Raw genomic sequence first — 12,755 nt, 5'->3', positions numbered from 1 at the left:
AAGTGCCAGAAGCAACTGAAGAAGAACCAGAGGTTTTATGGAAGATCTGAAACAATGCTAACTTATACTGAGTATGAAATTTAAATTCTCTATTGTCTGATGATTCCCTTAAAGCAATTTACATTGAAAATTACATCTTGTGGCTAAGTGAAAAATCAAGTTAGTGTCCACAGGGACTCTTAAATTTCTCCTGTGCTGCAGCCACGTTCCCAGTCTCCTTAGTGGGTTCTAAGTTATCACTCTACCACTGAGCTCAGTCTCCAGCCCTACAGTCTTGAGTGCTGAGAGCAGTAACCGAAGGATTGCTCACACAAGCCTGATAACTTTGGGTCAGGAATGAGCCTCCTAACAATTTCAGGCTTTGTACCTTGCTCCTTTCCATATCTGATAGGTCCAAATGAAAACGTATTATAAAGTACTTCATGTATTAAAGACATTTGATTGTCATTGCCATTGATCAGGGTAAAGTAGTGTATGCCTTTAATGCCAGCACTTGGGGGATAGAAGCAGGACGATCAGGACTTCAAGGTCTTCAGTCGCATAGATCGGCCTGTTTCCGAAAAGAACAGTTGGTGAGATTGGCCTAGGGGTAAAGGCACTGCTGGCAAACCTTACACCTTGAGTTCAATTCCACCTGTACTCCTATGATGGACGGAGATATGTATTTGACTTCTCTGACCACCTCAAGCAGGCAGGTGGTGCATAACTTTAATCCCAGCACTTAGAGGACTTAGAGGCACGTGGATCTCTGAGTTCTGGTCTACATAGTCTATAGGCCAGCCAAGGCTACATAGACCCTGTATGTAAAATAAAACTAATTTTTAAAAATTAGGATATATTTCATGAAGAACTAAGTCCCCCTCCATTCAGTTACAGTAATATAAAGCCAACAAGACTCACTATGTCAAGACAGTGTTTTCACCACTACTCTCGGACATTTTCACCCAAGTGAAGTGTGAGGGAAACAGCCTAGTTCAAATGACTCAACTTTGATTCCCTGGACCAGGAGGGTGGAAGCAGAGACCCGACTCTTGAAAATTGTCTTCTGACCATACCCTGAGGCATGAGAGTGCACACACTCAAGCAGCACCCCAATCCATTTACTTCCAGTCCAGAAATGACATCTCTGAGATCTGTGTGTCTTTCCTTTGCCCAACTTTGTATTTTTACTTTATTAGTACTTTGGATTTTTAAAGTTTAAATGTAAAAATTTGACTTTTTTCCCATTGAAAACAACTTGCGATGGCTCAGTGGTTAAGAGTACTCTGCTCAAAAACACACTTGGTATGCACTCATTGATAAGTGGATATTAGCCCAAAAGCCTGAATTACCTAAGATGCAATCCACAGACCACAGGAAGCTCAAGAAGAAGGATGACCAAGCTCAAAAAGGATGCTCCCACTCCTTCTTAAAAGGGGGAAAAATATCCATAGGAGGGGATGTGGAGGTAAAGTTTTGAGCAGAGACTGAAGGAATGGCCATTCAGAGCCTGCCCCACATGTGGCCCATATATATATACAGCCACCAAAACTAGGTAAGATTGATGAAGCTAAAAAGTGCATGCTGACAGGGACCAGATATAGATCTCTCCTGAGAGACACATCCAGAGCATGTCCAATATAGAGGTCAATGCTAGCAGCAAACCACTGAACTAAGAACAGGACCCCCTTTGGGGGAATTAGAGGAAGGATTGAAAGAGCTGAAGGAGTTTGCAACCCCATAAAAACAACAACGCCAACCAACCAGAGCTTCCAGGGACTAAACCACTACCCAAAGGCTCTACATGGACTGACCCAGGGCTCCAACTGCATATGTAGCAGAGAATAGTCTTGTTGGGGCACCAGTGGAAAGGAAGCCCTTGGTCCTGCCAAGGTTGGACCACCAGTGCAGGGGAATGTCAGAGGGGGGACCCATATAGGGGAGGGGAAGAGGATGGGGGCTTATGAACAGGAAACCGGGAAAGGGAATAACATTTGAAATGTAAATGAAGAAATGTATCTAATTTTAAAAATTAAAAAAAAAAAAAGAGTACTCTGCTCTTCCAGAGGGCCTGACTTCAATCTTTAAAGAGATATGATGCTCTCTTCTGGCACGCAGGAGTACACGCAGACTGTGCACTCATTTAAAATGAATGAATGAACGAATGGATGAGTGAATAAATGAGTGAGTGAGTGAATGAATGAATCAATCAATAGAAAACAACGTACCCCAAGTTCACTGCTTTCTTAATCACTCTCAAACCTCAAACTAGTCAGCACGGAAAGTTGCTTTGGTTGAATCCAGATGATTGGTAGATCTCCAGTCCTTTCTAGAAACTCACGGCGGAAGGGGTAAAAAGAGACGCGAAAGGAGACCGACTCAACCTCCTAGTCCACGTGAGAAAAATTGAGGGCTGCCAGTTAGCCCATTTTTTGGGCCTCTGTCCATATCTGACAATGGAAGGTGAATGCCAAAGTCCGAGCGACTGGATGGTGGCCGTCCTTAGGGTCCCAGGGGGCGTGGTACCAGATGACAGTATTCCAATTTCGCGCTCGGGGATAGCCTGAAAAAAACCGACTAGGAGAGCACCTAAGGTACTCCGCCCACTCCTTTTTGTCCCTGTCGGGCTCCTGTCCACACGCACCACCTCAGCGATCCCATTGGTCGTAGTCCTCTCCTGGGCGGGAGAGAGGGAGCGAGTGGGCGGGGCCGCGTGGCGTCAGCGCAAGATGGCGGCCTCGGCAGCTCTCTTCTCGCGCTTGCGGAGCGGGCTCCGGGTAGGCGCGCGGGGACTGTGCACGCGGCTGGCGCCGCCACCTCCCCGCACTCCAGAACAGGTAAGTGGCGCCGGAACCTGCGCCCCGTTATGGGGCTCTTTTCTAAAGTTTTGGGCGTATGGTCGCAACCCGGCGAGTCTGGAGTACCGCACCTCAGGGTGCTGAGTGGGACGGAGCCGGTGTTTTCGATGTTTCCATGCTTCCTGTGTGGACCGTAGTTGCTCCCCAAGGGCTGGATTATGGAAGCCCCCAAGTGCATCCCGTGGAGCCCAAGTCTCAACCACGTGGGTGCCGGGAGAGGTCACCTGTTCTGTTATCAGTGACCATTCAGGTGATACTTGACGGGGGAGGGGCCCAGGACGCCAGAGACCCGGGCTCTGTCCCAGTGACATTTCATTCGCAACAGTGAGCGAGAGAAACAGGAAGGATCCAGTCTGCCGTCCGTTTCGACCCAGCCATTCTGACCTCCAAGTTCATGACTTTCCGTTCCCTAAGTCCAGACAAGGGATAGCCTCTCCTCGCCCCTGCTTCCTTCCCTTTCAAACCCTCCATCTTGGGCTCTGGGTGTCCGAATATCTCAGCTGTTCGTCCTGTCCCATGGGTGTCCTCTGTCCTCTTAGTTTTGACATCCCCAGCTAACACGTACATACACACACACACACCCATCCCTTATTCTCCTTGCCCTACTCTTCCTGGCTCCAGACTTTGCAGCCCTATTGGTTCCAAGACCTTGGGCAATCTGACCTTTCAGCTCTTGAACCCCTGTGATTCTCTAGACAGTTTAGTTTTTTTTTTTTTTGTTTTGTTTTGTTTTGTTTTGTTTTGTTTTTTTTCGGAGCTGGGGACGAACCCAGGGCCTTTCGCATGCTAGGCAAGCGCTCTACCGCTGAGCTAAATCCCCAACCCGACAGTTTAGTTTTAACCCTCTGAGGGGATCAACCTCTGAACTTACAGTTTTCTGCTCTGGGTGTCCACTTCCTGGCTCTTGATCTTGAGTCTACTTGGACCAAATTTAGTGTCAGAGTATTCTGTTATTTTTCTTTCTATGACTTCTCCTCCTTCCCCCTCCACTCAGGTTACTGAGATCGCCAACCGTGGGGGCTCCAAGACCCAAGGGCCACAGCATCAGCCAGGCTCAGAGGGTCCCAGCTATGCCAAAAAAGTTGCACTGTGGATTGCTGGTTTGCTTGGGGCTGGTGGGACTGTCAGCATCGTCTACATTTTTGGTAAGAGACATAACCCTCAATTGTTGGCCCCAGATATCTACTGTGAAACTCCCTTTTCTTTCTTCATGCTGAGTTCATTCCCTGACTCCTCCCTCAATAAGGCCATCAACTAGGATACTCACCTTGAAATTCAAGAAGTCCCCTTCTATCCCTATCCTCTAGTCGTTCCCTGTACCTGAATTCAGGAACTAAGGGGACGGCGGGAAGAATAGGACAAGGGAGAAATAACTATCATGGTGCCTGAAGCTATGTGTTCATCTCAGCAGAAAAAACTAACCCTTGTGTATCCTTCTTAGCCTCAGCCCACTTGGAATCCTTGCCTCCACCTCTTCCTCCTTTAATCCAGGAGCTGTGCCTCTAGTAATATTCCCTTTGAGTGGGGAGTTCAGACCCCCTATTCTCCCCCTCCAGACCGAGCAGACTAGGCTCCAGTTTCTTTATTTGTCTCTGTCCCTCCCTTGCAGGAAACAACCCCGTGGATGAAAATGGCACCAAGGTGAGGAGGAGTGTGTTCTGTAAGGGTGTGGACAGGTTCCTTTCCGTTGGTTCAAGCTCTTCTGTAGTCTGGAGGGAGCATCTCCCTTCTCCTGGGACCTTTGTCTACTTAGCCTTGAGCTCCCAGAGTGGATGTGCTGGTGTCCTGCCTCTGCCATTTCAAACCTTTCCTTTTTCCTCCCCCAGATTCCTGATGAATTCGACAGCGGTGAGTGATTAAACAAAGATCTGGGGTTCACACCTCTGCTATTTTATTTGTTTAGAGTGCTATTGCCCTGTCCTGTACACCAACCCCTCCTCCGCCTATGGAGGTGCAACAGTTAGATGGCTCAGGGAAGGGATGACAAAAGCCCCAGCTCCCTTTCCTGGCCCCTCCGCCCTGGAGCAGATGGTCAGGAACAGATGGGGGCAGGGAGCGTCATCAGTCCATCCCAGACACAGGCTTTCTTTGCCTTAGATCTAGACATCTGCAGCCCCTGACCCCACTCTTTTATAACACCCTCTTTTTTTTTAATCCCTAAGTCCCTACTCCAACACATGCGTCCTTTCCAAAACAATGTCTATGTCTATGCCTCTGCCCCTGCTTCTCCACCCTTCCACCCAGACTGAGCAGAGTTTGTCAAGGAACTTCTGATAAGTTAGATGGGGAGTAGTTGTAGTTTTTACCTGACCATTCCCTAGGTGGGTCAGAAAGGGCTGTGTTTGGGTGGAAGGTGTGCAGACAGCATGGACAGGCACTGATGGCTTTGTTTACACACGGCAGATGGGTGAGTCTGCCCTTTTAACTGGACAGGGGTCAGCCCCCTTGTTTTATTTATTTTTTTTCCTGTTTGTTTTTGAGACAGGGTATCTCTATGTAGCCCTGGCTGTCCTGGAGCTCACTGTGTAGACCAGGCTAATCCCAAGCCCACACAGCTCCACTTGTCTCTTCTCCCAGTTGTTGGGATTAAAGGCCTGAACTACCATGCCGGGCTCCCCACTGGTTTAAACAAATGATCTAAACTGGGCAGGTAGACATGGGAGGTTAAAGCATGTCAACTGGTTTAAACTGGCTCCAATGGTGTGACTATAAGAGGCAGGCTCACGGATAGAGCTAGATATTATTTCACTGATAATATTTCCGTTGAATTTCACATGTGAATTTAGCCAAGATTTTGCACCCTTGGCTCTAGCACTGAGGGCTTTATTAAGACAATGGTTACTGGGGTCAGAGGATTGGTGCTAGGCAAGGGCTCTCTGTGTCCCCAGCATTGTTTCATTTTAAAATTAGTTGTGTGTGCGTGTGCAGACACATGAACGCAGGTGCCCTCACAGGCTAGGTGAGAGCTTTGGATTCCTTGGAGCCAACAGTAACAGATGTTTGTCATCCTCTTGACACCAGTGCCTGGGACCCAACTGCTGGGCCATCTCTCCTGCCTGCTGGTGCAGCCACTCCCATCCCCTACCCCAACCCCAACCCCCACCCTTTGAGACAAGATCTTACAAAATTGCCAATCTTACTTCAAGCTCACTATATAATCCTGGCTGCCCCCAGATTTGTAATTCTCCTCCCTTAACTTGAATAGCTGGGTTGACAAGCCTGTGCCACTGCAACCTGGCTACGTTCCCACTTCCAACCAGGTAGTTCTGTGTTGCACAGACTCTGTCCTGTGTGTTGTGGGATGTTTTAAATCGTGTTCTCCGTAGCTATTCATCACATGCTAGTATTACAACCATTAACAATACCTCCATGAAGGTAGGCGTGCTTTTATTTAATCCTAACACTTGGGAGACAGAGGCAGGAGGATCTTTTTTTTTTTTTTTTTTTTTTTTTGGTTCTTTTTTTCGGAGCTGGGGACCGAACCCAGGGCCTTGCGCTTCCTAGGTAAGCGCTATACCACTGAGCTAAATCCCCAGCCCCGCAGGAGGATCTTTATGTAAGTTCAAGACCAGCCTGGTCTACGTGGTGAGTTCCAGGACAGCCGGGGCTACGTATTGAGACTACGTGTTCACACTAATGAATGTTTTTAAGAAAGGGTTCTTAGGGGTTGGGGATTTAGCTCAGTGGTAGAGCGCTTGCCTAGCAAGCGCAAGGCCCTGAGTTCGGTCCCCAGCTCCGAAAAAAAAGAAAAGAAAAAAGGGTTCTTTTGGATATCCTCCAAAAACAACCGCAACAAAAATGTCTGGCAGGGGTGGTAGTGGTGAGGTAGTGGTTAGAGATGGCTCAGTAGTTAACAGCACTGGTTCCTCTTCCAGAGGTTCCGAGTTCAATTCCCAGCAACGCACTGTGGTTCACAACGATCTGTAATGGGATCCAATGCCCTCTTCTGGCACACGGGTGTACATGCAAATAGAGCACCCTATACATAAAATAATAAATAAGTCCTTTTAAAAAATGTCAGCTGGGTGTGGTGGCACCAGACTTTAATCCCAGCACTGGGGAGGCAGAGGCAGGCAGATCTCCATGTGTTCAAGGCCAGCCTGGTCTACAGAGCGATGACAGCCAGGCTTACACAGAAACTCTGTTTTGAGAAACCAAGCCAAAAAAAGGCCCAAAACAATAAAACAAGTATTCTTCCCTTAAAACCCTTTCCACTCTTGGGAATGTTTTCTCACATTTCCTTAAGACATCTGTTTGTTCTGCAAGTAAAGAAATGATAAAATAAGCCACCTGCCTGAGGAGCAGTGGCTTACTCTGGAATCCCTTTGTACCTGGTGTTGTAGATCCAATTCTGGTTCAGCAGTTGCGCCGGACATACAAATACTTCAAGGATTACAGACAGGTGAGTGGGTGGGGGTAGAGGGAGGGGCCGGGCTCAGCCCCCACGCCCAGCCCTGTTTCTGAATGAGAAGCCCCCTCTCTCCTGCAGATGATCATCGAGCCCACCAGTCCCTGCCTTCTCCCAGACCCTCTGCGGGAGCCCTACTACCAGCCACCTTATACACTGGTCCTGGAGCTCACCGGGGTCCTTCTGCATCCAGAGTGGTCGGTGTGTCCTGCAGAAGGCAGTGTGTCGGGGTCCTCCTGGGGGCTGGGTCAGGAGCTGTGCTGGGGTCAGCCCCACTGCCATGTGACTCCCTGCTGCCTTGCATCCTTTGGTACCCACGTTAGGTCAACAACATGAGTCCACTTTGGCTCAGAGTGGATGTGCCACATGAGCGAGGCCAAGCCATATGCTCCTCAGGCCCCAGGAGTAGACAGATGCCTACCTCTGTGACCCTCAGGCAGGGTCTTCACCCTTTGGGCTTTCTGGTCTAAACACTTGCTCCCCTGTCCTTACTGCCTCTGCAGCTGGCCACCGGCTGGAGGTTTAAGAAGCGCCCAGGCATCGAGACCTTGTTCCAGCAGCTTGCCCCTCTGTATGAAATAGTCATCTTCACATCAGAGACTGGCATGGTAAGGCTCTGAGGCAAAAATGACCCAGGCGGAAGATGCAGGGACTGGACCCAGCCTCACCTCACCTCACCTTCTCTTCATCCTTGTAGACTGCATTTCCACTCATTGATAGTGTGGACCCCCACGGCTTCATCTCTTACCGTCTGTTCCGGGATGCCACCAGATATATGGAGGGACACCATGTGAAGGTGCCATAGGGGGATCATGGTGGGCCTCTGGGATAGATTTGGGGTGCTTGTACTGCTAAGAGAAAGGGCCTTTCTCTCTGATGTTAGTGCTTGCCTCTAGGTTGTGTGAGGGTTGGGGACCTAGGCTTTGCTTCTGGAGCTGTAAATGGCTTCCACGAGGCTGTGCTTGGGACTGTCATAGCCAAGCAGCTAGATATGTTGACCAGGCCCCTAACAGACATGTGTTTGTTAGGTTCTCCCTTACGTCTTGATGACTCAGGTTTGTACCATTGTGCGGTGTAAGCTCAGGCTTTGACAAGGGCCTGTCTGTAATCCCTGGCTTGCAGCGCATCTAGTTGAAGCCTGTTGCAGACTTGGGGCATGAATTGAACCCAACAGACAGAGCCCATGTTTTCTCCAGAGACCCCCGGCTTAGGTGTCATGTGACCAGCTCCCCAGCTCCCAGAAGCCTGAGATTACCCTCCATAACCTGTACTTGTGTATTTGGGAGGCTTTGCAAGTCACATCCTCAAGTGTATGATGCTGTGTCTGTCTGTCCCTTCTGCGGTAGCTGGGTGGGGAACTGATGCCCTGATCTGTAATACTCACTTCCAGGACATCTCGTGTCTGAATCGGGACCCAGCCCGAGTAGTAGTCGTGGACTGCAAGAAGGAAGCTTTCCGCCTACAGCCCTTCAATGGTGTCGCCTTGCGGCCCTGGGATGGCAACTCAGATGACCGGGTCTTGCTGGACCTGTCTGCCTTCCTCAAGAGTGAGACTTACTCTACTATCTGGTCCAGAGCCCTTGACCCTGAAGACAGTGGCAGACACTTGATTTTGGCTTGTCCTTGGTGTAAAACTGAGCAATCGGGGTGGAAGAGATCTATGAGAATCCTGGAGCCTTCTGGAACTTTCTGGCATATCCAGGCATTTTTCTTCAGGGCTATTTGGGCGTGTTTGGAGGAACCCTCTCAGCACTGACAGTATTCCACGGTATGCCAACCCTCAGCCTGGGTCCTGCTGAGGCCTGACTAACTAGTGCCCCCTTTCCTGTTGTGCCTACAGCCATCGCGCTGAACCAAGTAGAGGACGTCCGGACTGTGCTGGAGCACTATGCTCTAGAGGATGACCCATTGGAGGCATTCAAACAGCGGCAGAGCCGGCTTGAACAGGTTAGGCTCTAGTCCCGACTGGGCCCCTTTGAAGCTCCTGATAGAGGTGGATGCCCTGGACTTGAGCAGTGTCTTTTTGACCTTGACCTCATAGGGTCCTCCCAGCCTCCCTGGAGGGCTGTTCTGATGGTGTGGTGGCCCAGCCGAGGAGCAGAGGCAGAGGATAGTCAGCATTTAAGTCCTCCATGGCCTTGGGTGGTCCTGGGACCTTTCACAGTAGACATGGCAGAGCTCTCCAAGTGGTTAGAGCTTGTGTACAGGGATCTGTGGGTGCTTGGCTTTAGGGACTGGGGAAAGAATGTTTTGTTAGGTTTTTTTTTTTTTTTCCCTTCTTTTTTTCGGAGCTGGGGACCGAACCCAGGGCCTTGCGCTTGCTAGGCAAGTGCTCTACCACTGAGCTAAATCCCCAACCCCAGTTTTCTTTTTGAGACAGTATCTTACATAGGTCAGGCTGGCCTTAAACTCTCAAGCTGCCAGCCTCAGTCTTCTGAATGCTATGGTTATAGGTGTTGCTTCACTCACCTGACAGTATTGGTTAGCAGCATTTGACTTTTAATTGTTTTTGAGTATGCTAGGGATAGAAGAGTGTCTATGCATGTTAGTCCTGTACCCCTGGGGCTCAGAGTTGCTCTTTCCAGGGTTTGGATCTAATGTGTGGACTCATGTCTAATGTTCTGTACTGGGCCTGAGTACAATGGCAGGCAGGCTGCTGAGTTGACCCTTGTCTTTTTCTGTCCCTTGACCCCAGGAGGAGCAGCAGCGCCTGGCGGAGCTCTCCAAGTCCAACAAGCAGGGCCTCTTCTTTGGCTCACTCACCAGCCGCCTGTGGCCTCGATCCAAGCAGCCCTGACTACTAGGCTTCCTCAGAGACTTGGTGCCTGGGCCTCAGGCCCCAGCCCTCAGAGCAAGGTTTGGACAGCTATGTGTCCAATAAAGCGAGTCCCAGATGCCACAATGCCTGTGTCCAGAGAGTCCAGATGGGGCGCTGGGGTGAGGTCTTGGACTCGGTCATCATTCACAGTGACTGAGCACCACCACTAGGCTGGGCACCGTGAGTGCCTCGTTGGAGTGGGGCTCCTGCCAGCCTGCAACTGAAAACCCGGGTTTCTGCTGCACACGTCTTCCCGTATACTCCATGAGCTATAAAGAAAGGCCTCTCTCTCTCTCTCTCTCTCTCTCTTTCTCTCTCTCTCTCCCTCTCTCCTCTCCCTTCTCTCCTCTCCCCTCTCCTCTTTCCCTTTCTCTTCTCTCCTCTCTCCCTCCCTCCTACCCTCCCTCCCGCCTTGGCTCTGGACTCCTTGTGTGCTGTGGAAATAAAGAGAAATATGGCCTCTGGGGAGCCGCCTCAAGGGCTGTCAGCCTAGCTGGTGTGTGTGGCTCCTTGGGAATGTGGTTCTGGAGCTGTTGGTCATCCATACCTCATAGAAGCCAGAAATCTGGATTGTGTTTTCTTTTCTGGAGACATGGTCTCACTGTGGTAGAGCTGACTGGCCTTGATATCAAGAGAGCCGCCTGCCTCTGCCTTCCAAGTGCTGGGATTAAAGGCGTGTGCCACCATGCCCAGTATTTGTTTTCTTCTTTTGGAGACTTGTTCTTGCATAGCTCGGCCTAGCCTGGAATTCCTCGACTTAAGTTATCCCAGGAAGCTGGGACCTGAGGCACATCGTGCCACTGTTCTCTGCTAGAAATCAAGATTTAAAAACAAAAAGACCATCAGATTCCTCTAGTTTTATTTTTTATTATCTTTGTAGAGCTAGGGATGGAACATACAGCCTGGAACATGAGCCCTGCCCTAAGCTGATCTTTCTCTCCCTGTAAGGGGTGTGTATTTGGATTGGTTTGTTGGTATGTAGCTCATGCTGGGTTTGGAATAACCGTGTAGCAAAGGATAACCTTGAACTCCTGATCTAAGCCACCTATTGCCAGGTATGTATCACCATACCTGGTTGGTGTAGTACTGGGGACAGTCAACTTTATGCTAAGAAGTACCCTCTACTCCACCTACGGAGCCATATTTCCATCCTCTTCAGTTTAACAGTCATGCACGCCTGCTAGTTTCTGCTTTGAACAGCATAGCTTTCTGGCACTTAAGCATATGCATTCTGGGTTCAAATTCAAGGTCTCGTTTCTTGCTGGAAGTCACTTTCTACCTCTATAAACTAATAGTTTTTTATATTAATCTATTTTTATTTTATTTATATTTATTGGTGTTTTACCTGTATTACTTTGTGACGGTGTGGGATCCTTTAGACCTGGAGTTACAATTGTGAGCCACCATGTGGGTGCTGGGACTTGAACCCAGGTCCTCTGGAACAGCAGTTAGTGCTCTTAAACTGAGCCATTTCTCCAGCCCCAATGATAGTCCATTCTTTTTTTTTTTTTTCTTCTTCTTTTTCTTTTTTTCGGAGCTGGGGACCGAACCCAGGGCCTTGTGCTTGCTAGGCAAGCGCTCTACCACTGAGCTAAATCCCCAACCCCCATTCTTTTTTAAAGTATATATCTATATATATGCTTTGTCAGTGCACTGGGTGCTTACAGAACTCATGGAGGCCAGAAGAAGCCACTGAATCCCCCAAGGTTGTGAGGGAGCTGCAATTGTGAGTGCTAGGAATTGAACCTATGTAGCCAGTGCTCTTAACTGCTGAGCCATCTCTCCAAGCCTCTCTGCTCCAGTCAGCACCTAGTATTAGCCCAGCATAAAACAACAACAACAAAATTAATGCTTTCATGCAGTTTGAAGCCATGGGCCAGATGCATCTGCATTCTAGACTGTTCAAAATGCCTATAGTGGTACCATAGAGGGAAGGATTGGTGTGCCACAGGGCTGTAATTTTAGCATTTAAGACACTCGGGGTTGGGGATTTAGCTCAGCAGTAGAGCGCTTGCCTAAGGTCCTGGGTTCGGTCCCCAGCTCCAGAAAAAAAGGAAAAAAAAAAAAAAAAAAAGACACTCAGGCTGGAGACATGGCTCAGTGGTTAAGAGCACTGACTGCTCTTCCAGAGGTCCTGAGTTCAATTCCCAGCAACCACATGGTGGCTCACAGCCATCTGTAATGAGATCTGATGCCCTCTTCTGGTGTGTCTTAGGACAGTTACAGTGTACTCATTTTTTTTTTTTTTTTATTAGTATAGAGCTTATTTAAGGCATGGGGAGGGGAGTTGAGGGGGTAGTCGAGACAAAGAAAGGCAGAGAGAGACAGAGAAGTAGAAGCCAGCCATGAGCATGGGGAGAGGGGGAAGAGGGAAAGAAGCAAGAGAGTAAAATAAATAAGTCTTACAAAACAAAACAAAAAACCCCACACTCCTGACAAGTTTGAAGCAAAGCTGGTTATGTAGCAAGACGCTATACAAAGAATTACAAGTAACACCAAAACTTCCAACTTAGAGTACTGACAGTACAGACCCCTGCGCTCAACAGGTTCTGAGGACCCCCCCCCCCCCCCAAGACAGGGTTTCACTGTAAAACTTGCTGCCTGGAATTCTTTGTGTAGACCAGGTTGGACTCCAAATTACAGAGAACTGCCTGCCTCTCTCTCCAGTGCTGGGATTAAAGGTGTGTGCCAC

The 12,755-nt window shown here is 49.1% G+C and overlaps 1 protein-coding gene across 1 annotated transcript; it reads left to right on the top strand.

The window, feature by feature from the left end:
• Nucleotides 1-2,680: 2,680 nt before the first annotated feature.
• On the top strand, nucleotides 2,681-10,555 carry Timm50 (translocase of inner mitochondrial membrane 50). Its single transcript, NM_001401677.1, has 11 exons — nucleotides 2,681-2,816; nucleotides 3,832-3,982; nucleotides 4,447-4,478; nucleotides 4,664-4,685; nucleotides 7,181-7,239; nucleotides 7,327-7,446; nucleotides 7,749-7,853; nucleotides 7,943-8,041; nucleotides 8,636-8,792; nucleotides 9,086-9,192; nucleotides 9,941-10,555. The coding sequence occupies exons 1-11, from the start codon at nucleotides 2,709-2,711 to the stop codon at nucleotides 10,040-10,042; spliced, it is 1,062 nt and encodes a 353-aa protein (NP_001388606.1). The 5' UTR covers nucleotides 2,681-2,708; the 3' UTR covers nucleotides 10,043-10,555.
• Nucleotides 10,556-12,755: the final 2,200 nt, after the last annotated feature.

The sequence above is a fragment of the Rattus norvegicus genome, chromosome 1, assembly GCF_036323735.1.
Source record: "Rattus norvegicus strain BN/NHsdMcwi chromosome 1, GRCr8, whole genome shotgun sequence".
NCBI classification, from domain to species: Eukaryota; Metazoa; Chordata; class Mammalia; order Rodentia; family Muridae; genus Rattus; species Rattus norvegicus.
The sequence above is the reverse complement of the archived record's forward strand: the minus strand, read 5'-3'. Positions and strand labels throughout refer to the sequence as shown.